Consider the following 24,772-nt stretch of genomic DNA (forward strand, 5'->3'; position numbering starts at 1 on the left):
CATGAACGAATCTCTCATGGTAGCCAGATGGCTTGCAGAGAACCTCTGTCTTGGAGAAGTCAATGTCATGTGAGTCCACTGAATTATAACAATGGTCTCCCATGGCTGAGGTGTTCGTCCTACCGTGTTTCAGGTTTGCTTTATGTTCACGGATGCGGTCCGAGACATGTCGTTTGGTTTCTCCAGTTTAACTGCTACTTCAGAGGCAACTTAGTCTGTAGACGTCAGGGTATTGTATGTCTGGAACCACATCTTTTACAGACGGGACCAGATCACGGATTTTATGTACTGTGTTGAATCGGACCTGGATCTTGTGTTTATTCAGGATTTTGGAGATATGTTTTGTGACCCCCGCTATGTAGGGTAAAGTGATGGTTTTGAATGGCTCCTCAAGACGATCCTTCTTCATGGTTGGAGTGATGGCTTTGCGGATTGTGTAGTCAGAGTAACCATTAGCCTTGAAAGCGTGGTGTACATGCTTGAGTTCACTGGCAATGTGTTCCTGGTCGGAGATGCACTTGGCTCTATGGTGTAGAGTCTTGATGAGGGAATTCTTCTGGGATGGATGGTGGTGGGAATCCGGTTTTAGGTAAGCATCCGTATGGGTAGCTTTCCTGTAGACCGAGTGGCTCATTGAAGCATCAGATCTCTTTTTTTATTAGGACATCCAAAAAGGGTAGGCTGCCATCTTTTTCGACTTCCATGGTGAAATTGATGGCTGCGTGTATGGAATTGATGTGGTCGAGGAATTGGTCTAGAGCAGGCCGGCCATGTGGCCAGATGACAAAAGTGTCAACCACGTACTTCTTCCATAAGGTCGGGCGTAGAGTTGCAGTCTGGATGGCGTCAATCTCAAATTTTTCCATGAAAACGTTGGCTACAACCGGAGATAGGGGGGAGCCCATTGGGGTGTCCTCAGTTTGTTTGTAGAAAGTTCCATTCCAGGTGAAGTATGTATTTGTTAAGCAGTGTCTCACCAGGGGGGTACCTCAGTGTTCAGTCCTTGATGAACCAAGTCTTCAATTATTGCGATGGTGGCAAGTACAGGAACTTTGGTGATTAAGGAAAACACATTAAAACTGACAAGCAGGTCGTCTGGGGACAGGGAAATACCCTTGATTGTCGATACCAGGTGAGTAGAGTTTAGTGCCGCAGAGGTGGTTTTTCCAGTGAAAGGCCGTAGGATTTCAGACAGACACTACTATGCAGAGTTGGTATTTACTACTAGAGAGAGTCGGTACACGCGTCATGAATAAATAATTAGGAAGCGCACGAAAAATCGCACCAAATCGTTAATTAAACTAATTTAAAGTTGACGGATGTGAAAAGGGAATAGCGCTTGCTCACGGCGGGGATTACGGCGTGGTACCTGGCTATTTTTATTTTACCTAAACCCCATCGTTGGAGAGCGAAATTGTTCGCAAGCGCGTGAACACACACAAAGCCACACACAAGCCCACAAACAGCCAATTATAGACTTTTATATATATAGATTATATATGTAGATTATTAATACTGTACTTATTTCTTTGATTATGAATCGTAGTTATTTTTGTGATAACAGTACAATACGACAGTGTTCATATTTATTTACTCAAGAATAAAAATATAAAAAGGTAGCAGTTATTTATTTATTTAGTTGTGTTTATTTATTCTCATGTTTATTTTTCTTTTATTTCTGTTTAGGTTTCGCACGCATGTGTTATATCGTTACTGTAGTTATTTGCATGTAGAGTGAGGGAAAAAGTATTTGATCCCATGCTGATTTTTTACGTTTGCCCACTGACAAAGAAATGATCAGTCTATAATTTTAATGGTAGGTTTATTTGAACAGTGAGAGACAGAATAACAACAACAAAATCCAGAAAAACGCATGTCAAAAATGTTATAAATTGATTTGCATTTTAATGAGGGAAATAAGTATTTGATCCCTCTTCAAAACATGACTTAGTACTTGGTGGCAAAAACCCTTGTTGGCAATCACAGAGGTCAGACGTTTCTTGTAGTTGGCCACCAGGTTTGCACACATCTCAGGAGGGATTTTGTCCCACTCCTCTTTGTAGATCTTCTCCAAGTCATTAAGGTTTCGAGGCTGACGTTTGGCAACTCGAACCTTCAGCTCCCTCCACAGATTTTCTATGGGATTAAAGTCTGGAGACTGGCTAGGCCACTCCAGGACCCTAATGTTCTTCTTCTTGAGCCACTCCTTTGTTGCCTTGGCCATGTGTTTTGGGTCATTGTCATGCTGGAATACCCATCCACGACCCATTTTCAATGCCCTGGCTGAGGGAAGGAGGTTCTCACCCAAGATTTGACGGTACATGGCCCCGTCCATCGTCCCTTTGATGCGGTGAAGTTGTCCTGTCCCCTTAACAGAAAAACACCCCCAAAGCATGTTTCCACCTCCATGTTTGACGGTGGGGATGGTGTTCTTGGGGTCATAGGCAGCATTCCTCCTCCTCCAAACACGGCGAGTTTAGTTGATGCCAAAGAGCTCCATTTTGGTCTCATCTGACCACAACACTTTCACCCAGTTGTCCTCTGAATCATTCAGATGTTCATTGGCAAACTTCAGATGGGCATGTATATGTGCTTTCTTGAACAAGGGGACTTTGCGGGCGCTGCAGGATTTCAGTCCTTCACGGCGTACTGTGTTACCAACTGTTTTCTTGGTGACTATGGTCTTAGCTGCCTTGAGTTCATTGACAAGATCCTCCCGTGTAGTTCTGGGCTGATTCCTCACCGTTCTTATGATCATTGCAACTCCACGAGGTGAGATCTTGCATAGAGCCCCACGCGGAGGGAGATTGACAGTTCTTTTGTGTTTCTTCCATTTACGAATAATCGCACCAACTGTTATCACCTCACCAAGCTGCTTGGCGATGGTCTTGTAGCCCATTCCAACCTTGTGTAGGTCTACAATCTTTTCCCTGACATCCTTGGAGAGCTCTTTGGTCTTGGCCATGGTGGAGAGTTTGGAATCTGATTGATTGATTGCTTCTGTGAACAGGTGTCTTTTATACAGGTAACCAGCTGAGATTAGGAGCACTCGCTTTAAGAGTGTGCTCCTAATCTCAGCTCGTTACCTGTATAAAAGACACCTGGGTGCCAGAAATCTTTCTGATTGAGAGGGGGTCAAATACTTATTTCCCTCATTAAAATGAAAATCAATTTACATCATTTTTGACATGCGTTTTTCTGGATTTTGTTGTTATTCTGTCTCTCACTGTTCAAATAAACCTACCATTAAAATTATAGACTGATCATTTCTTTGTCAGTGGGCAAACGTACAAAATCAGCAGGGGATCAATTACTTTTTCCCTCACTGTAGGTTCAAATAAATAACAAAAACGCTTGTCTTCTTGGTTCTTTCGGTAAAGTCACATGACTTTAACGAAAGAAACAAGAAGATGAATCCCTGCAGTCACGAAAGCTTTAAATCGAAAAACGCTTGTGTTGCGATGGAAACGTCGTAGTTTTTGGTTATTTTTTATTTCTTTGAACCTATCTACGTGACTTTACAGAAAGACCCAAAGAATACCAGATATCAGTTTTGTATTTTATGCCAAATCTCACTCGGATAGTTTGTTTTTACAAAAATCTGGCTAGTATATCAGTTACTCCCGCAATGTATAGTATTTTAATTGCTTGATCAGTTTCAACATTTATGCTATTTGATTTGATTTGGGCATTCAGTGCTCTGTTGATTTGTGCATCATTGTAACTATTAAATTCCAGTGCTTCTTTAACATGTTTAATCTCGCTCCTCAGACTTTTACCATTTGACACTTTCTAAGCCCGATGTATGAGCGTCATGATGAGAGAGGATTTGTGTGCGTGGTCATGGTGTGACTGCATTCAGATGGGCGTCATTATGCGTTTTCGTTCAGTAAACGCTGTGTTATTTTACTGATTCGGTCTATTTGAGACTTAAATAGGAGGATTTCTCCACAATTCTAGATGTCGCCTGATGAGGCTGGTTATAATTACCGGCAAAACGTTGTACTCGAATTGTACATGTTGTGGGTTTACTCTCCAACACCTGTGTGCTGAACTAGTAACTAATTGGCATGTTTTGTTTACATGACAAACCTTACTAATTGGCTGTGCCAGGTAGTGGCGGGTTTAATGGCACATTTATATTTAGACGCTCTAACCCAAAAGAACCTCTACTAAGGAAATATAGTACAACTTAAACTCGATAATATTAATACAAATATTGATAAGCAGACGGTTACAGGGGTCTCTATGAGCACTGCTCACTTGGGCATGACGTAAAAATAAACCCATTAAATAATTATTAATAAAAAATATAAGGTGTGAAAGTCTACCCAGTTGAATTGTATTGAGTTTTGTGTATTATATATTTTTGTTGATTTATATGCCAGAGTTTTGTGATATTCGGCCCACGTTTCCATTTCAAGAAGTGTGTTGTATTTTCTTCTGCCTGTAGTGAATGTGATGTGGGGGTGATTATTATGCTTTTTTATTACAGCTCGGCTTTGACATTGAGAACCCAGATAAAACTAATTCTCTATCAACAAAGCATCATGTCCGGCTGGTGGCCAAGGTGGAGTCAAATTCCTTTAATAAGGAGATCACTGCCCATGCGCTGCTCTCATTTCGATCAGGGCATGTTGTTGTCCAAACTGACAAGCCTATCTACACACCAGATGAGAAAGGTACTGTGTACTAGGTTTGTTAAAATCCTGAGTCAATGAGTGGGTGAGTGAGATAGCGGGTAATTATGTGATTGGGTGAGTGAGGGTGCTACTGTAACGTGCAAGTGTGGTGGTTGAACATTGGATGAGATAAAACAGTCTGGTTGACCGAATCCTCAACGTGGGTGGAGGAATCATTGAGTTGGAACTGTCACCCGTGGTAGTAGAAATAAAATATTGATAAGGAGTTAACTGTTTCTTGGTTCCAACTTGTTGCTTTTATTACCGTACCAAACACCATTTGTTGTCATGTCATCTCAAACCAGGCACAACTCACGATGCCATACTCCGGTTCTTAAAATAATTAGTTTTGAACTCCTGGTAACCATATGAAAAAAACTATAAATTTCGATTCAAAGCTTTCGTGACTGCAGGGATTCATCTTCTTGGTTCTTTCGGTGAAGTCACGTAGAAGAGAAGTAATAAAATCATAAAAATAAAACATAATAAAACAATTCTCACGACGTTTCGGCCACAACGCAAGCAGCCGTCCTCAGGTGAAAACCAGGTCTGTCGAGGCGACAGCGTCAGACGCTGTCCCCTTCTACGTGACTTTACCGAAAGAACCAAGAAGAAAAAACTATAAATGTTTACTGGTTTCTGCACCTATAGGAATGGCTAGAGCAATGGACATAACATGTTTACAAGGCAGTTCAAACAATGGGACAAGTTTCTCAAAACCCCCTAGCCCACCTCTGTGAACCCAGCAGTGTAAATGGGTAAAACACGAGTTAGTCAATCCACAGGTCGCATGTGGTGGGGCGAAGCGTGGGTTAGCTCATCTCTTCCAACACGTCTGGTCAGCTTGAGTAAGTAGATCAAATACCCTGAGGTGGTGACTTGACTGAGCAGTAGCATTGGCTGCTTGATGCAATGGTTCACGATTTGAATCCAGTTGCCACCCTGATTGAAACTGTGGGTGTATAGTGTAAGGAGGTCTGGTTAATTATTATTATTATTTAGGGATTCATGAAAGACTACCTCACTTTCCAAATTGATAAAATTGCATATGTGTTTAATCTAAAGATTGAATTAGAGGTAAATATTAGAATACGAAGCAGTGCTGCAGGTCGATACTCTGAAGCACACTTTTTACAACAGAAAATGCAACGAAACAATGCACAAAGGAGGTGAAGGTTACATAACCATTCACTTCAGAGCGGCCTTATAGAGCTTAGTCATAACTATCGATGTGTTTTCATCATTCAGCTACTTTACAGTCTTGGCTTCATGCATATTTTGCAACGTGAGCTAGTGAAACAATTTGTACAAATAAGTTTACTCACTGATTCCTTGACGGCTACATTGACGGCACTGGTGACACAGCCATGTTGTACATTGCAGTGTTCCTCTCTCTCTCACTGACCGAGACAAGAATATATTTTATTCGACATGCTAGCTTGATTCGCCAAGGTGCGAGCTGAAGACACCGACACAGTCGAATGGACTCCTGTTTGCGCTGTGGGCTTATTACCCATAAGTACTTGCTTGTTTGATTCACAGTGAACAATTCAGATCCCGTGCCATCCACAAACAGGCCATATGTCCCAGCACCTGGTGCATGCTTGAAATAAGAGAACCCATTCAGGTTATTGACTCAATTTAGATTTTTTCAAAGTGAGCTTAGGTAGGCCACGTCACTAGATATAAGATGACTGGTTGGTAAGAATAACTACTGAGTGGCAGCCAAATGCGATATATGTGGGTGTTTCAGCTCGGTTATTATTCTGACTTTTTGGATTTTAATATGATTTATTGTATTCTAAAAATGAATGGCATAGTTCCAACCGAAACCTTGTATCTATTTGCTAAATGTGCATGTGAAAATTGTACAGCTTACTGGTGATCTGAAACAATAATAATTGGCATGTTTAAATTATTATATAAGTGACAATTTGTGGGAGGGTGGTATGACATTACGTCGTCTAAACCAAACATCAACTATAAATCAGTGGTAAAGATGTTTTTGTGTACGTGTGTTTTACAGTCAAGTATCGGATGTTTCCAATGAATCAAAAGATGTCACCAATCCCAGGTTCGCAGTCGGTGACGGTGGATATCGTGGTATGTATTTATCTTTTTGTGGTTTTCAATAAATGTAGGTCCTTGTCTCGCCCTTCAATGCTTTTGAGCATCCAGTGACCATTCTGACCTGTATTTTCTTGACAATGCTTGAGATAGTTTCACATGACAAATTTTATTGCTGCTAGATTTGGTATTTGAGAATTGTTATTTACCTTACCAGTAGGCTGAAACAATATAATTATATCAAATGCTTGTACACGTGACCTCATGCTTGAGTGTGCAGCACTCAGAGAGACGAGAGACCTCTACAGCCCTATCCACTTATTCATAAATTATTTGTTAACTAAATTACCTATTTTGAAGTTGTATTCTTTTCATTATATTTTACTTTAACCTTGAATCTTGAGGCCAACTTTAGGATCATTAGACTCCCCCTGCCCTGCCCCCTAATTGTTCTGCTTCATCTACTTCAGGCCCTCGATGAGATATAAGACCCAAAACTACGAGTGACTGCAAACTCAGCCTTCTTCATGTATATAATGACAGATAGACTCCGGGCAAAAAAGAAAAATCGACCTCGACACTCGCCTCTGCACACAAAGTCGGAGCCGAGGAACTCACCAAAGAGGTCCTGCAGCTTCTTAATTATCGACCAAATCCGGGAGAAAGCTGAAGCAAACACCACCCTTCCTGGTGTACTTTAACATCAAGCAGGGGGCATTCAGCAAGAAACTGGAGAAGCAAGAGGCAACCACAATACCCATTGAATCCATTGTGGAGCGATCTAAACAGGAAACACAAGGGGAAGCTCAGGGAGCTGGAGGAAGCACATAAAAAGCTGCAGGCCAAGAACAGGGAGAGCCAACTGAAGGCCTATGGCCTCTCGGAGGGCGTTCAAGGCAGTACTCCACATGGTGCCCTATTCTTCTTCCAGAAGAATCCCCCCATTGCCCTTTGGGACCCTGAGACTCCAGACCCCCTGTCCATCTTGCCAAACATGATTTTGCATGCATAGATATTTGGCAAGAAGGATGGCTGCATGGCTATGAAGACCAACAACTCGAGAGCTCACCCTTTGCTGATCCTCTTCTCAAATAGACAAGGTGCTGCTGAGGTGTTGAGACTGACGAGGTGGATGAAGGGAAAGGGCATCCTAATCCAGGGAAATCTAGTCTGCAATGCCCCAGACCTTACACCGGCCAACTTGAAGAGAAGAAGCCTGTTACTCACCCTGCATCGGGATTTGGTGAACAGCGAGGGAGTGCGATCCCAGCTGCTGTACCCTGCCAAGTTGAAGATCAACATTGCGGGGGGATAATGGGAATTCATGACCCTGGGGTAGGCTATGCAGTGCAAGGAGATTCAAGATGTTTTGCAGGGGCCCGCGACGCGTGGTGACCATTGACGGTGAACAACCCCTCCTTTACTAGAGACTACATTGCGGAGCCCGTTCTGCCTGGAGGGGTCCGGGGGGGGGGAATGGGGGGCTGCTGCTTGACTGACCCTAGAGGACAAAGCACAACTTTGTCTGCGAGACAAGCGATGCAGCGCCGTCTATATGGTCCTGTATGGACCCTCATATGCTCCTCGGCTGCGTCCCCGCATTTTTATTGACCATTGCACTTTTCACTTAACTAAACCTAAATAAAGCCCCCCCCCACCCCGTCCGACTATATCCTAGAGCCACCTCCCTTACAGAAGCAACCACCATTAAAATAAAATGTGCTTTCTCTTTATCCTTTTTGATACTCAATCTGTAGGCGAACATATGCCCTTCCTCTCTTCCCCACCTCTGTGTCTCATCCTCGCTCGCCCTCTCCTCGATCAGCACCACCACGCTCTCTTTCTGTGAGACCCCTCCTCTAAAAAATTGACAAGTGGGCACGTGAGCCCAAACCAAACTTTCCTATCTCCTGTACTCGAATCATGGTGAACCCTCAGCTGTGAAACTCAATGTGAATGGCGGTAATCATCTTTCCTACTTAAGTAGACAGAAAACAGATATCGCCTTTCTATAGGAATTGGGTGGGCCAAGTATAACATGCGTCGGGAACCACTGGAAGCTGAGGGGTAATGATCTTGATTTAAACAAAAATTATCTCCCTCCCAGAAGATTGACTCACAAGAAAAATATGTATTTATCTTGGGCAAAATAAAAGGTAAAGAAGTAGCATTCTTAATCGTATACAACTTGGCTTCCATTAATTCAAGACCGTTCTCTGGAATTGTGTCGCTAATAGAGAAGAGAACTGGGAAGATAATCATAGGTGGTGATTGGAACCTGGTCCTGGACCCTACTCTAAATAAATCGCACCTTTTCAGGTCGAAACCCCTCCACACAAAAGAGGAATCTACTCCAATAAATGATGTCACAGCACCAACTAGTAGACCCATGGAGAGCCCTGAACCCCTCAGAACAAGATTACACTCATTCAAGGCATATAGAATGCTTTCCAGACGCAGAATTTCTGGTACCTGGACAAGAGGTTACTCGTGAAAAGCAGATCACTGAAGAGATCAGGAAGGAAACAGAAGAGTTTTTGGTGGTCAACTCAGAGTATAACTCCCCACACACCCCTTGACGATATGTGGTGCCCTGAAATCTTTCTGATTAATTGAAAAAGGAACTTGCAGGCTTAAAAAAAGTAAAAGCCAAGCAACATGCACGAGAGGAAATACTCTTACTAGGCTACACAATCCCAATAAACCATGTGGAAGAGCAATTCTGCTTAGCTACAGTTAGATAGGATCCTCAACGATCAAACCACCCTATTATGAAAGCAAGCCTCCCAATCCACGAACTCTCCCCCTCTAGGTGGAAGATCCTATCACGATTGAAGTCCATGCAAAATCGTACCACTATAGTCTCCATTCACAATGAAATGAGTCGTCCCCTCACGAACTCCAAGGAAATAAATCCTCAGTTCAAAGGTTTTTTACGAGGCTCTCTTCACATCAGACTCCCTACTAGTGAGAATATAGACACCTACTTTCATAAACTGTCCCTTCCCAGACTGACCCACCCCTTTTTTAATAGAGTTGGAAAGGCATATTGACATGCAGGAGCTGAGTAATACGATGACAACATTTCGGTCTGGCAAGGCACCAAGCCTGTACCGCTTCCCCGTTGAATTTTGCAAGGCAGTTGGAACCCCAATTACTTACAACCAATTAGTGACCATCAATGCAGCTTTCTCCCTAGGTGTGTCTCCTCGGTTCCATGAACGAAGCCAGAATCTCAGTACTGTATACGCCTCCTACCCAACCTGAGTAGGCAGGACAATATAGGCCAATTTTTTTGTTGAATTCAGATTATAAGTTGCTTGCTAAAATTAGAGAACATTCTTCTTTTGCTCATAGGTTTTTTCAAGAATAGGGACTTGGCGGACAATATTAGAATCCGAATAAATGCAATTGACATTGCCACTTGGGAAAAGTTCACTGTCTATGCCCTGATACGAGATGGGGATAAGCTCCAGTAAAACCTTGGATTGCGAGTAACTTGGTCTGCGAGTGTTTTGCAAGACGAGCAAAAATTTTCAATAAACATTTAACTTGATAAACGAGCGAGGTCTTGCAATACGAGTATTATGTATACGCTTTGTCTGTCGCAAACGGGTTTTGATTCCTTACCCGTACCCGTACCCGGCCGCACCAGGGTCGCAAACGGGTACGGGTAGCCGGGTATCGGGTAGGGTACGGGTATCGGGTACCCGGTTGTGACCTCTGGCTTAAGTTGACTGTGCTGGCGGCCCAACGAGCACGGGTGACTCCACCGATGTCAATCGTCACCCCGAAAGTCCGCAGCGGTGTGGCCCGACCGACCACACACGAAGCATTTTGGCACGGCTGGCCACTGCGGGTTCTCCCGCGGAGGTTTCAACCCTTGGGCCCCCCTGCTCTCTACCGCCGCTGCCATATCTTGTAAATTCCATGCCGCGGCCTCCCAGCTGGCCCGCTCCTGTCACTCCTCGTGATCGTCGAGGAAGACACATTTCCGTGCTGACGGCGGAGGGCAGCGCAACCCTCAATCTCCTCACCAGCCCCCGCAGCCTCTCCGCCACATGAAGGTCAAGCACCCCCTCACCCACGAGTGGGAATGCCAATCGTCCCAGCACCAGCAGCGCTGCCCGGTAAGGCGTAGGGAATCTTGTCCTCCGTTCGTTCCCTCTGGAGGAATCTCGTGCGAGCTTCCTGTGCCAGATCAGGAGCGGCTTCTGGCAGCTCCCTCACCCGCCGTGCTTCCTCGGCATGCTCCCGCTCTCGCCTCAAAAGGGCGCCCCTCGGCCACGGGAGGTCCTCCGATGACAAAATGGCGCCCACCATGTGCGTGGTCCCCCATCAGGAGCCCCCTGCTCCCGCTCCGTGCCTGCCCATGCCCCTCTCCACATGGCGGTTTCCTGCCATGCTGCCTGGTCGACACTTGACCACGGGAAATCTCAGCTGCTCTCTCTGTCGACATGCAGCTTCTGCTCTCTCTTCGACGACTCACAACTGCTCTCTCTTAATCGACGGGCAGCTTCTCCGCCACCTGGCGTAGCACTCTAGCCGCCGCCGCTTGGCTGCTCTTTTTCATCGACGTGCTGCCACTCTCTCCACAGACACCCAGCAGCTCTCTCCATCGACGCGTAGTCACTCCCACCTCTTTTGCGATGCCGCTCACAGCGTAGACGCCCAGCAGCTCTGTCGGTCGACGCGAAGCCGCTCCTGCGTCTTTTGCATAGCTGCTGACGCTGTTGACGCCCAGCAGCGTCTGGTTTTTTTACCGGGTTCCCAGATCCCGGGGCTGTTGGAGGGTCGACCATCTCGCTGTTCTCGTCCCGATGTCCCGACGACACTACTGGTGGGTTTTTAAACCCCACTTCTGACACCAAATGTAGTGTCATCTGTGCGTGCGGGTGGCATGTGACGCACACACAGTTAGCCGGAGATGAGGTGGTCGCAGGAGGTGCACCGCTCTGCCCTCTTTATTTGTTGTTGTTGCCGAGCACACACCACCACTCGGGCCCCCCCTCTCTCTCTCTCTTACCCACAACCCCGCTGCCGTGCGCCCTGTCCCAGACACGACTTTTTCCATGTTTCACCGACGGCGTCGACCGGGACAGCCAACTACTGTGCGGCCGCGCAATTATCGGGCGAAGGCGGCAGCGACGAGGGCGATGACGACGAGGGCGACGACGACGAGGGCGACGATGACGAGACGAGTCCAATCCCAGAACTGGCAGCCCAGAGCTCTCCGCTGCTTATATTCCCCTCGGCGCGGCTTGGCTCCGCCCTAGCCGTGCCTCCCTTCTCAAACCCTCTAGAGGGTTCTAGAGGATTCCACACGAGGTCTAACATGAATTACCCTTTCCCCAGTTTCTCCGCCCGGCCAGCACACCCGCGTATACGCTCAGCGGCGTGTGCGCTAAGTCCCCACCTTCAGTTTCTGCTGCTGTCCAACAGTCAGCGCTATGTCACCTACATGTGTATAGGAGTATTATTAATGTATGTATGTTAGTTTGTATTTTGATCAATAAGTGTGCGTGTAGTTACTTGTATTATTATTGGCTCGGCTTCATTGTCTAGGGGTGTATTGTATGTGTGTAGTTATTAGTGATTGATGTGTGTGTGATGTGATGCTCGGCTTCGTTGTCTAGGGGCATATCGTGTGTGTGTGACGGTGTGTGTGATGCTTAGCTTCGTTGTCTAGGGGTGTATTACCAATCGTGATAACACAATAATTGTCATTTTAACTTTTACTGATTATGATTCTCGCTTAAACATTTACTGGTTATGATTTTAGTGTAATTATGTCCGGTCTCAGGATTCAGATTTCACCGCAGGATACAGTTCTTATAATTAAGATATTAGGAAGGAACCACACAGACTCTTCTGTGTTAAGCAACTTTAATATCTAAAAACACTCTAATATGCGAACACATTTCGATTTAAAGCTTTCGTGACTGCAGGGATTCATCTTCTTGGTTCTTTCGGTAAAGTCACGTAGAAGGGAAGTAATAAAATAATAAAAATAAAACATAATAAAATAATTCTCATGACGTTTCGGCCACAACGCAAGCAGCCGTCCTCAGGTGCTTGCGTTGTGGCCGAAACGTCGTGAGAATTATTGTATTATGTTTTATTTTTATTATTTTATTACTTCCCTTCTACGTGACTTTACCGAAAGAACCAAGAAGATGCGAACACACTTATGATCAGAATTGCCACAACAGTACTCCTGCAGATATCCTACTCATCGATCCATCCAATTAAACCTCAGTGGTTACATTGTTAAGCTGAGCAATATAACAATAGGCTAACTCATAGTAACGCGACAATACACGATGATAGGAAAGTCCTTAAAAATGACTGTTCATACAGAAAATTAAGAAACATGTGCCCAATGACAAAAGGGGGCATGAATTAATTCATTGGTAAGACTATGTGATTAAAATAAATATCTCAAAACAATAGTGCTCATGCGAGTGTGTAGATTTGTAACATAGGTTCTTATCAAACGGCTAGTGGACATCCATGAATTCATTGGTAAGATTTGCAATGAAAATAAATATATCAAAACAATAATATCCATGCGAGTGTGTAAATGTTTATACACTTGCATGGATATTGTCGATGGATTCATTGGTATGATTTTGCAATTAAAGAAATATCCCGAGACAATAGTGTGCATGCGAGTGTGTAGGTTTGGCTAATAGATGCTTATCAAATGGCTAGTGGACATCAATGAATTCATTGGTAAGATTATGCAATTAAAGAAATATCCCGAAACAATAGTGTGCATGCGAGTGTGTAGGTTTGGCTAATAGATGCTTATCAAATGGCTAGTGGACATCAATGAATTCATTGGTATGATTTTGCAATTAAAATTAATCTCTCAAAACAATAGGATTCATGCAAGTGTGTAGATTCATATCATAGATGCTTAGAAATGTGTAGTGTGACATCAAATGAATGCATTGGTACGATTATGTGATGAAAAGAAAATGTATACTCTTTGGTTCTTTCGGTTAAGTCACGCAGGTTGAAAGAACCAAAGAGTATAGATTCCTGCAGTCACGAAAGCTTCAAATCAAGATTGAAAATAAAATGAATGACTAAAATATTTCTAAACGACCATATTCATGCAACTCAAGGGGCAGAACAGTGCTTCTCCACGATCAGCTAATAGTTAACACCACCTTGGAATGACAACCCTTTGTGAAACAAAATAACACTTGGAACAATCTTATTGGTACCGATATGCGCATTGTGTGTGTGTTGGAGGGCAGTCACCACAAGGTCCAATGATTATAGCGGGCAGTACGGTTTGAGTTTTCCACGTACTATATCTGCTAACTGTGGTTCTGGGGTCCAGATGGCGGCACACCGTCGTGCAGCCTTTTTCCTCGTACCGAAAATACATCAGGTCCCCAGCAGGGGGCGATGGGTCGGCGGGTGTGTGTCTCGAACACACGGCGTTTGTTCTTGGCTGCGCTGTCAGGCTCTGTCCACCGCTGGAGTGGTTGTTGAGTCGGCACGCTGCTCACGCTGACGGCGGTGCCCATGCTGGCAGGGATCGATGGGTCCGGCTCCATCTGCGTTGGTGTACGCGATGGTCACATTGCCAGATAGCGCTCGCAGCTCGTCCGCTGGGCAGCAGCGCATCACCCCCCTTGGTACCAAGACACGCTTGATTGTGCCTCGAGCTCGACCTTTGCTGGAGGGTGCTTGTCTTCCGAGTCGGCATGCTCGTGGGTAGTCATTAGCCACTGCGCTGCTGGTCTTGTGAGGACCAGCTTGCTTTGCGCGGCCACCCTTGGTGCCCCCCTTCCTCCAGGAGGGCTCCTGCTGCTCCTCACTCTCCAAAACTCATAAAATGTATTTGCACACCTCTTAGCTTATCACAACTCTTGGCTAATCACAGTATTATATGAAAATGTATTCTCATATATCTTAGCTTTTCACAACTCTTGTAGCTTAATACAATACAACTTCTCGCAGTCCTTGACTCTGCAAGTGACTCAAAACATAAGGTTAAATTGCCTTTTGTTGTCTCGAGGGAGGAGTTCACAGGTATCTGTTACTGATAAATCCATATATATGAAAGAAAAACTATTACATAAAAAATAGGCAATATTACTCTTTATTTGAATTTTTGGAAAGGCATTTATGCAACAGCCTTCATGTTTATCAATTGCTTTGTGAATTGCCCCATTTCTTCTTCAGGCCAAGGCTATGTTACTTTTTATCATGAACTGCAACAAGGTAGAACATAGCACCTGCATCATAGCCTTGTGTTATTTGAATGGTGCAAATACCAAATGTATACATGATTAAATTGTGTGATCTCTTACAGAATGCAGATGGAGTGATTGTAGAGAGACAAATAAAAACCATCAAGTCCACAGATGAGGGAATAGTGGATGGAACATCATTCACAATCCCTGCTATTTCCAAGTAAGCTCACACGCAAAAAAATACATGTTTGATGTAAAATGATATAATAACCCACCACCTTATTGTGGTGGAGGGGTTTGTGTGTTCCAATGACCCTAAAAGAGCTATGTTGCCTGAAGTATTGTACTCCTGGCAGGATCTCCCTTGGTGAACAAATCTGGGGGGATGGTTTTTAATATAAAAATCAGAGAACCTCGTCCGAACAAGGTATACCGGGACACCCACCCTGGAGCCAGGCCTGGGGGTTGTGTTGGCCGGCAAGCGCCTGGTGGCCAGGTGACCCACATAACCTGGTCAGGCCCAACCTAAATTGGCTACGTGGCGCCGTCTTGTGGGCCCACCAGGATAAAGGGTGAGGGGCGGGTGTGATGACAGTATGGCAGCGAGAGGGATAGTCTCGGACAGACTGGATCTTGGCAATGGGCACAAGCTATTGGGATGTGGAATGTCATGTCATTGGGGGGGAAGGAGCCAGAGCTGGTGGAGGAGGTGGAAAGGTATTGACTAATATAGTTGGTCTCACATCCACACATAGCATTGGCACTGGAACCAAACTTCTTGATTGGGGGTGGTCTCCTATTCTGGAGTAACCCCTGGTGAGAGGCCATGGACGGGTTTGGGGATACTCACAAGTCTCCGGCTGGATGCTGTTCAGTTTGAGTTTGTCCCAGAAGACGAGAGAGTCGCCTCAATAAGACTTTGGGTCTCAGAAAGGAAAATTTTGACTGTTGTCTGTGCTTATGCACCAAACAGGAGTTCAGAGTATTCGGCCTTCTTGGAGATGGTGGGTACAGTGCTCGATAGTGCCGTCTACTAACTCCATAGTCTTACTGGGCGACTTAAATATTCAGGTGCGAAACGATGGCGATACCTGGAGAGGCGTGATTGGGAGGAATGGCCCTCCCTGATCTCAACCCGAACATTGAGATATCATTGGAATTATGCGCTAGTGATGGAATGTCAATAATAAACTTCATGTTAGAACACAAGGATGCTCATAAGTGTACTTGGTACCAGAGCACCTTGGGCCAAAGGTTAGTGATTGACTTTATAGTTGTGTAATGACGACTTGACACATTTCTCTTGAGATGGCACTTTAATGAAGACATGTTCACTTGACATCAGGCGGAGATCCCAATGCAACAGCGCCGAGTCTCCCGGCCATCTCCTTTATATATCAACATGAGACCACGCCCCCCTTTTCGATCATTCTCGCTGATTCTGGACACTACCGGCAGACTCTACCGTCCTCTTCTGTCACCTGACCACGCTCCCTTCTCGAACATTCCCATAGCTACCAGTTCCAATCACAACTGATACCCCTGTCATTACCTCCCATTGCCACTAGTGCATTCGTACTGTAAACTGACCTCCCTGTAATTACCTCCCACGGCCACTAGTTCCCTCACACCGCTTGCTGGCTCTATTGTCATTACATTTGTATCATTGGACCGAAGGCCGGATGTTCTGGACAGTGCGGGTGTACTGGGAACGTCTGGTGGAAAACCCAGTGCATAAAAATTTCAACTTCCAGAAAAACTTCTCCTACACTCCAGGGGAGGTCATGAACATTGAGTCCGAGTGCACGATGTTCAGGACCACGATTGTAAATGCAGCTGCAAAAAGCTGTGGCCTGAAGGCTACAGTTGTTGCCTGTCATGGCGGCAACCCTAGGACCCACTGGTGGACATCAGTGGTGAAGGAAGCTGTCAAATCGAAGGAGGCTTTCCGAGATATGCTTGGAAAAAGGTCTGCCGATTCAATTGAGAGGTACCGGATGGTCAAGAGGGTGGCAGCGGTAGCAGTCATTGAAGCGAAAGCCCAGGCATGGGAAGAGTTTTGAGAAGGCATGGAGAGAGACTACCACCAAGCATAAAATATATTCTGGCAAACCATCCAACCTTAGGAGGGGTTGACGGGACGTGGCTCAGGCTGTTTTCAGTAAGGGTAGCATAACTCTGAACTCAACTAAGGAGATAGTTGAGAGGTGGAAGGAGCACTTTGAGGAGCTCTTCAACCGAGTGGACATGCCCTCCTCTCAGGAGGCAGCTCTCGAAACAACTGGGGTTTTCTGATCCATCACGGCTGCTGAAGTCGCTGTGGCAGTCGAGGTCCTCCATAGCGGCAAAGCTGCTGGGGTGGACGAGACTCGCTCAGAGTTGTTGAAAGCGCTGGACAATGTAGGAGGGTCGTGGTTAACACGACTCTTCAATGTTGCATGAAAGTCGGGTACAGTACCTCTGGATTGTCAAACTGGGGTCGTGATCCCCATTTTTAAAAAAGGGGACCAGAGGGTGTGCTCCAACTACAGAGGGATCACACTCCTCAGCCTCCCAGGTAAAGCCTATGCCAGAATGTTGGAAATGAGACTGCGTCCAGTGGTCGAGCCTCAAATTCAGGAGCAGCAATCTGCATTCCGTCAGTCATGGAACAATAGATCATCTCTTTTCCTTCTCGTAGCTATGCGAGTCGTCATGGGAGTATGCTTCTCCAGTCTACCTCTGCTTTTTCGACATGGAGAAGGCATATGACCATGTTCCCTAGAATGTCTTGTTGGAGGTGCAGCGGGATAATAATGGACAGATGCTGCTTGTGTGTGCTATCCGGTGGTAGTGAAGTGAGAGCCAAGTTCTCGAACAAAGCTCTCGGTTTACAGGTCAATCTACGTTCCTACCCTCACCTACGGTCATGCGTTTTGGGTAATGACAGAAAGAATGAGATTGTGGGTACAAGGGGCGGAAATAAGGTTTCTCCAAATGGTTGCTGGGCTCTCTCCATGTTAGGGTGAGGATCTCAGTATTCCGGGAGAGCCTCAGAGTCCAGCCACTGCTCCTCCGCATTGATAGGAGTCAGTTGAGGTGGTTCGGGCACCTTGTAAGGATGCCCCCCGGTAGACTCACCCTGGAATTCTATCGGGCATGTCCCACTGGGCGAAGACCCCGGAACCAGCCCAGGACATACTGGCAGGACTATGTCACTCGGCTGACCTGGGAATGCCTGAGAATTCCCCAGGAAGAACAAGAGTCCGTCACCAGGAAAGGGAGGTCTTCTAATTTAGCAATCTTTGGAAGAATGTCATCAACAAGGCTATGCGTTAATTGTGTGTTAACCGACTCTGTGTTGCATTGCATTACATTTCCAAATTCTACTAAGTTTGTTTTCTCATTCATTCGTACCTGATGACGATTGCTTGTGTTGCAATTGAAACGTAATATTCTTCTTCTTGGTTCTTTCGGTAAAGTCACGTAGAATGAAATAATAAACGTCGTGAGAATGATTTTATTATGTTTTATTTTTATTATTTTATTATCTCCTTCTACGTGACTTTACCGAAAGAACCAAGATGAATCCCTGCAGTCACAAAAGCTTTAAATCGAAATTTAACGTCATATTATATTATTTAATTTATGTTCTTTCTACGTGACTTTCCCGAAAGAACCAAAGTGTACTCTTTTATACATATCAGGCGTGTTGGAAGAGGTTGGAGTTACCCACACTTTACCCCGCAGCGACCTGCTTTTGATTGACTTACTGTGCTACTGGCTGGAAAGGGGTGGTGGGGTAGTTGAGAAACCTGTCCCATTGTTGCAACTGCGGCGTCAAGAAATGGAATTTAACCGGCGACTTCTGGATGCATGTGATCATACGATTACACTCCTGTGGGAGCTGTTTTAATTTGTCAGTTAAACACGTAAACATGTTGTGTTCGTTTCTAGAGACATGCAGGTAACCAGCTCACACAGTTTTTAAAAGTTGTTTTAATGCACTAACCGGTAATACATTAAATACATTTTAACAACCCTAGAAATAATGATGCTCACGGTATTGTTATCCACAGACATGGCACTTGGAAGATTTTTGCCCGAATGAGTGGAGCACCCAATATCAACTCATCTGCTGAGTTTGATGTCCGGGAATACAGTATGTGAACATTAAAATCTTCATATTTAATCATAGCATTTGTCACTACATTGTGTTCTGCCCACATTCTTCAAGGTTCGTCTAGATTCTCCTATTTACTCCCTTAACTAAAAAAACCTCATGCAATGTAAGTGGGATTGACCATAGCATCCCAATGGTGCAAAATTATTTGCAAATTACTCTATTTGGATAACACATCGCAACATCGCCCTCCACTGACAGACTAATGCCTGCTTCCAGACCAGGTGCTAAGATACCTTGTACCTACAAGGACAGCTGCTACTGGGGGTGCCCTTTCAAAAATGTTTGCGATGACTTGTTATGTAAATCGATTATTAGGGTGTGATGCGCTCTGTGATGCCTGGACCTGAAGAGCGCTGTTTAAAGAACACATTATTGTACCAAGAATGTTTTATGGAACAATAAAGATATGTTAACATATAATGTCAAAACAGTGTCCTTAAATCAAAATGTATATGCTGTAATGTGATGTGTAGGGTTATAATTTATTTTATGTAATTCGTAAAAAAGTAAGATGTTTTATATGTGTATTAAACATACACACAAGCTTACTGGCACATGAATATTTCTCCAGTCTTGCCGACCTTTGAGGTGAAGATTAACCCCAAGCAAAGAGTGTTTCACATCAACGATGAAGAGTTTGTTGTGGACATCACTGCCAAGTAAGATAATTTAATATCGTTTCATCTATATTGAGGTAATAGATATTTACATTACATCACATGCTAAAGTCCACAACGCATATGTTAATAGTACCAATTTCATGCTTATAATCAGTGGACAATTGGCTAAACATTTGTAGTGTGTTATAGACTGAGTCTCACACACTGTAGTTGGAGGCAATACTTTTCATAAACACAACCCTAACAACTCGGTTTCTATAGCTAGGTGTCTATCTGTTCGCTATGTGCATGCGCGTTAGTGTCGCGAATGGGCCAGTCATCACATACACTGTCTGACCCACAATATCAGGCTACACTCAACCGACGAACGAGGAGCGACGAACGAAGACGAAAAGACGCGGGACTCCAGGCTGATCCCCACAATGGACCCTGATCCCTGTCGGGGCTCCCCCTTTATTTTCCTGGCTGTGGCTTTGCCACGGCCTCGGCCCCGCCCCCTACTGTATCAAGGCAGGGCTCTCGGCCCCTGGTCATGTGTCCCTCCAGTACCCGGCGCTACAGTATAGTGACAGTATATGTCACTACACATTTAAACAGCAAACACCACCTGTTACTATCCTGTTGAAAGATACCAAGAGGACAGTAGCATAGCCCATTGGTAGCGCATTGCCACCTTCCTTCCAATGTTCATAGTTCTAATTTGGCAGAACAACCTGGTTACTACTGTGGGCATATTAACTGTAGACTACTATACACCATCTGCTTCACAGTTGACGTAAAAGATCATGTGAAGTCATCCGAAACGAGTACGCAAGTGTGTGCAGGCCTCACGGTCCATATTTTGAAATGTTTAGTGGGTTTGTATGGAGACGGAGTCTTCGTAGGAGGCAACACGTATTTATTTATAACAACAATAACAGTAACGCTAGGTCCCTAACACGAAGGGGTAATGGCCCCTTCTATCCACAACCTGAGGAGGTATGGCCTCCGGGCTAACGTGCCCTAACTACTGGGGTTAACCACTCTTTAGCCCTCCGGCTAGCGGGACCTAGGTGAGGCTGACCCGACCCAGCCAAGGTCCTCGGGTCTCGACCGCTGGCCCACACAGACCCGGCCCTGAGAAGGGCGTCGGGTCGGGGGATCCTCAGGGTCCTAGCCTATTGACCACTGGCCTCACTGAGCCCCGGCCCTTATAAGGACGGCGGGGCTTGGGGTCCAGGGTCCTATCTTCAGGTGGGCTTCTGGGTCTTCGGCTTGACGCGAACTGCCTCAGCCGCTCTGGGGTCCGGCTTTTATGGGGCTTGCAGGGTCACCCCGCCCGTGGTCACGCCCACCATCTGAAATCTTCTCGAGGGACCTGGATTGTTGCGCAATCCTCCCCAGCCCCCCACCCGGGGGCCTGGGGTATCCCCCTCCGGTTCCCAACCGTCCCCCCCGGGATGCCTGACCCACGAGCCCTGCTTAGCACTGGCAGGACTCGCTATTGCCCCCTGTTGGCCCCTGACTGGAAGTACCTGTCACGTATAAAGATAAAATAATAAATTAAATTAAATACGACGTTTCGATTGCAACACAAGCAATCATCATCAGGTATAAATTAAATAGAAACACAAATCTAGTATACTTATAAATGTAATGTAATACAACAGAGAGTCGGATAACATAACAGTCAACACCCTATCTGGTTGATTACGTTCTTCCTGAGAATGCTAAATTTGAGAGAGAGATTAAACACAGAACCAGAAACATAGACAGACATATAAGCAGACAGATATCACAGAGATACATAGAGAGAGAGCAAGCATAGGCACAAAGAGAAACTACGCCTCTGTGTCGAGGCCTTAAATAGAGAAAGGGGGGGCGGGGAGAGAGGGAGGGGTTAGAGAAATTAGCATGTCCATGAGTGGAAACGGTGAGTGGCAAGGTGTAAAAAGCTTGAGAGAGGGGGGCAGGGGCGGAGAGAGAGGGCTTAGAGAAATTAGCATGTCAATGAGTAGCACGATGGGTGGTACGGTACGAAAGCTTGAAAAAATTAGGAGGCAGGGAGAGAGACACACTAAATTAACTAACCGAGCAAAAATTTCGAAATGTAATGCAATGCAACACAGAGGGTCGGTCAACACACAATTAACGCATAGCCTGGTTGATTACGTTCTTCCAAAGATTGCTAAATTAGAAGTTAAGTGTGAAATTTGAAAAAACACAGACACGAAGACCGATACACAAGCAGAGAGAGACAACGAAAAAACCCAGAGAGAGAAAGAGAGAAAAAACAAACTTTAAACTTCCCCGTAGAAGTGGTTCAAACTTAATTAAATTAAATACTAGCATAGTATTTAATTTAATTTATTATTTTATCTTTATACGTTACTTTACCGAAAGAACCAACGAATAATTCCTGCAGTCATGAAAGCTCCAAAATAAGTTTGGAAGTACCTGCTCAACCAAAGTGGTGGCGGCGTATTACGCCCAACAATTACCCACCACAAATGTACCCATATATTATTGACTTGCAATTACACAAAGCAACATCACCCTCGACTGTGAAACTACTGCAGACCGTGCCTGTGAAACAGATGGGTGTGGATGAAAATATACTAAACTATAAAAAAAAATTGTACTTGTATACTATGACTTTCCATCAAAGCCTGATTCACTGAACCTGTATTGCATTGTCTGGTATAAAACAACTTAAAGGCCCAAATAACACATATATACACATATTCGTGACAACCCCACTCAACCCACCAGTTAAATGCCACATCAGTAAAGCAACATAGGACCAGTATATCATCTTATTATATATAGAGCCTTTGTCCAAGGTGCTTTACGAAAATTATAACATTGTATATTGGATAATGGTTAAATTAAAGTGAGGTTATTAAAAGTGGTGTTATCGCTATGATAACATTAAGGAGGACAGGTTGGGGTGGTTAAGGAGGGGTAGGGACAGATGTTGGGCTTGTGACAGGGGTTTGGATAGTGATAGGGGTTGGTAGTGATAGGGGTTGGGGTAGTGATAGGGGTAGGCCTGGTTTTAGCTGGGGGTCGGGGACAAGGAGTAGTAGTAGGATAGTCAAGGGAGAAGGGATGGGGTTTAAGGGAGAAATGGAAGCAGGTTAAAGTGAAGATGAATTTTTAATGTGCAGTGGGAGTTTGTTCCAGTGAAGGGGAGATAAAGGGGAAAATGAATGAAAGCATGACTGGGTACAGGGCAAGGGAGGTACAGAGAGGGACAGTAGAGAATGGGAGCGGAGAGGATGGGATGGCTAAATTTCTCTTGAAATGCAAATTATTTTGTCAAGGCGTTCTCCCCCCCTCCAACCCAGCTTAAATAGACGCTCCAAGCCTGGGGTGTGTCATTCAGACTCTGTCTTCTCGACAGACCTGTTCTTCACCTGAGGACGGCTGCTTGCGTTGTGGCCGAAACGCCGTGAGAATTTTTTTATTATGTTTTATTTTTATTATTTTATTATTTCCATTCTACGTGACTTTACCGAAAGAACCAAGAAGATGAATCCCTGCAGTCACGAAAGATTAAAATCGAAATGGGAGGAGGTAGTTGAGGTGTTAAAAGAATGAAAAATTGGGATCTGGGGGATGGTAGATAATGAGAAAAGTGATGCAGTAGGGGGTGACTAAAGAAGATAGTTGAAATTCAAAGAGGAACATATTGTCGTTACAGGGAAAGGGGGGGGGGAGTAATGATCCCAATGCCACCACCTTTGCCCACTGGATGGGGTGTGAGGAAGGACGGGGTGGCAAAAGAGGACAGGGCAGCAGGGGTGGCAGTGTTGAGTGGTGAGATCCAGGTCTGTGTGAGAGTAATGACATCGAGGTGGAAAGAAAGAAAGGCATAGAGGGTGGCTGCAGGTTTATTACAAACAGAGCGTGTGTTCAATAGGCCAAGTTTGAATGGCGTAAGTGTGCAAATACACGAGTGAAGATGTGTTTGAGTCTTGAGTGAATGTGTGTGTGAATGTAGAAGTAGGATTTATATCTAAATGTACATGTGTGAATGTATACAGATATTCCCTGTTCCGTATATATGGTAACCTTTTGGGGAACCCTAAGAATTATAAAAACATTTTTAGAAAATTACACTCCTGAGGCTCAAAAACGTAAGCGTGTGCTGTGCAATGCTGACTTACTGCTAGCTGTGTCTCCACGCTGTACATAAATATCACGCCTCAGATTCAGTCCCCATTAAGTAGAGATAGTCCCCATTTCCTGCACAGCCATGACCGTAGCATTTGATTGTGCATTCAATACATGGCTTCTGATTTTCGTGGGTTTTAACGTTTTGTTTTACATGGGAAAACCCAGTGTGCGCATTTCGAGAACATGCTATATGTATGTTGAACTTTTTTCGCACCGTAAGTAGCCAACCATGCTAATAGGGGGCATGAGGGAAGGACAACACACTGAACACAAACAACAGTAAATATGGCTGCATAAAATCAGGCTGTGCTTCGTTTTCTGATATGCATTAGATATTATTATTATTATACTCGTTTACCCAGGAAAGTCTCTCTGAGTCTCAATTTCATCTTGAGGAGGGTCCTGCCAAAATCTCCCAGTAGGGGCCATGTGGCTATGTGTAGTCTTGTTTGAGTCGTTTGCAGTCATATTCCAGCATTTTGGCCAATAATAGTTGCATTGTATATGGTTTAGAGAACCCAGATGAAACTCATGCAGATCAGGTGGAGAACATAAAAACTCCACCTAAAGAGGTGCCCGAGATGTTAATCGAACCCTGCCCTTCTTGCTGTGAGGCACGAGTCTTACCATTGCGTCACCCTGCTGCCCTAAACGTGCATAACTATTTATGTCTTTATTGTTACAGTTACTTTAATCAGGAACTCGTGTCTGGTACAGCATATGTACGATATTTTCTTGAAAACGGAGATGTACCAAAACTGGTTGATTCCAGTTCTACCACGGTAAGCAGTATGTTCTGAATTAATGTACATGTTCCTGTAATAACATTTTGTATTCACGCCATTCTTATAGCACAATAAT

The 24,772-nt window shown here is 44.8% G+C and overlaps 1 protein-coding gene across 2 annotated transcripts in view; it reads left to right on the plus strand.

Annotated features, from left to right (window-relative positions):
- The window catches only part of LOC144721415 (complement C3-like), a 161,501-nt gene that overhangs the window by 23,577 nt on the left and 113,152 nt on the right, over window positions 1-24,772 (plus strand). Inside the window, exons 3-8 of one of the 2 annotated variants that reach the window (XM_078599031.1) lie at window positions 4,496-4,682; window positions 6,709-6,785; window positions 15,085-15,185; window positions 19,024-19,106; window positions 19,702-19,789; window positions 24,597-24,693. In XM_078599031.1, the coding sequence (XP_078455157.1) occupies window positions 4,496-4,682; window positions 6,709-6,785; window positions 15,085-15,185; window positions 19,024-19,106; window positions 19,702-19,789; window positions 24,597-24,693 (633 nt within the window). The remainder of the gene's footprint in view (window positions 1-4,495; window positions 4,683-6,708; window positions 6,786-15,084; window positions 15,186-19,023; window positions 19,107-19,701; window positions 19,790-24,596; window positions 24,694-24,772) is intronic. The other variant, XM_078599032.1, reaches the window with a different exon arrangement.

This window comes from Lampetra planeri, chromosome 11, assembly GCF_965212315.1.
Source record: "Lampetra planeri chromosome 11, kcLamPlan1.2.h2, whole genome shotgun sequence".
NCBI classification, from domain to species: domain Eukaryota; kingdom Metazoa; phylum Chordata; class Hyperoartia; order Petromyzontiformes; family Petromyzontidae; genus Lampetra; species Lampetra planeri.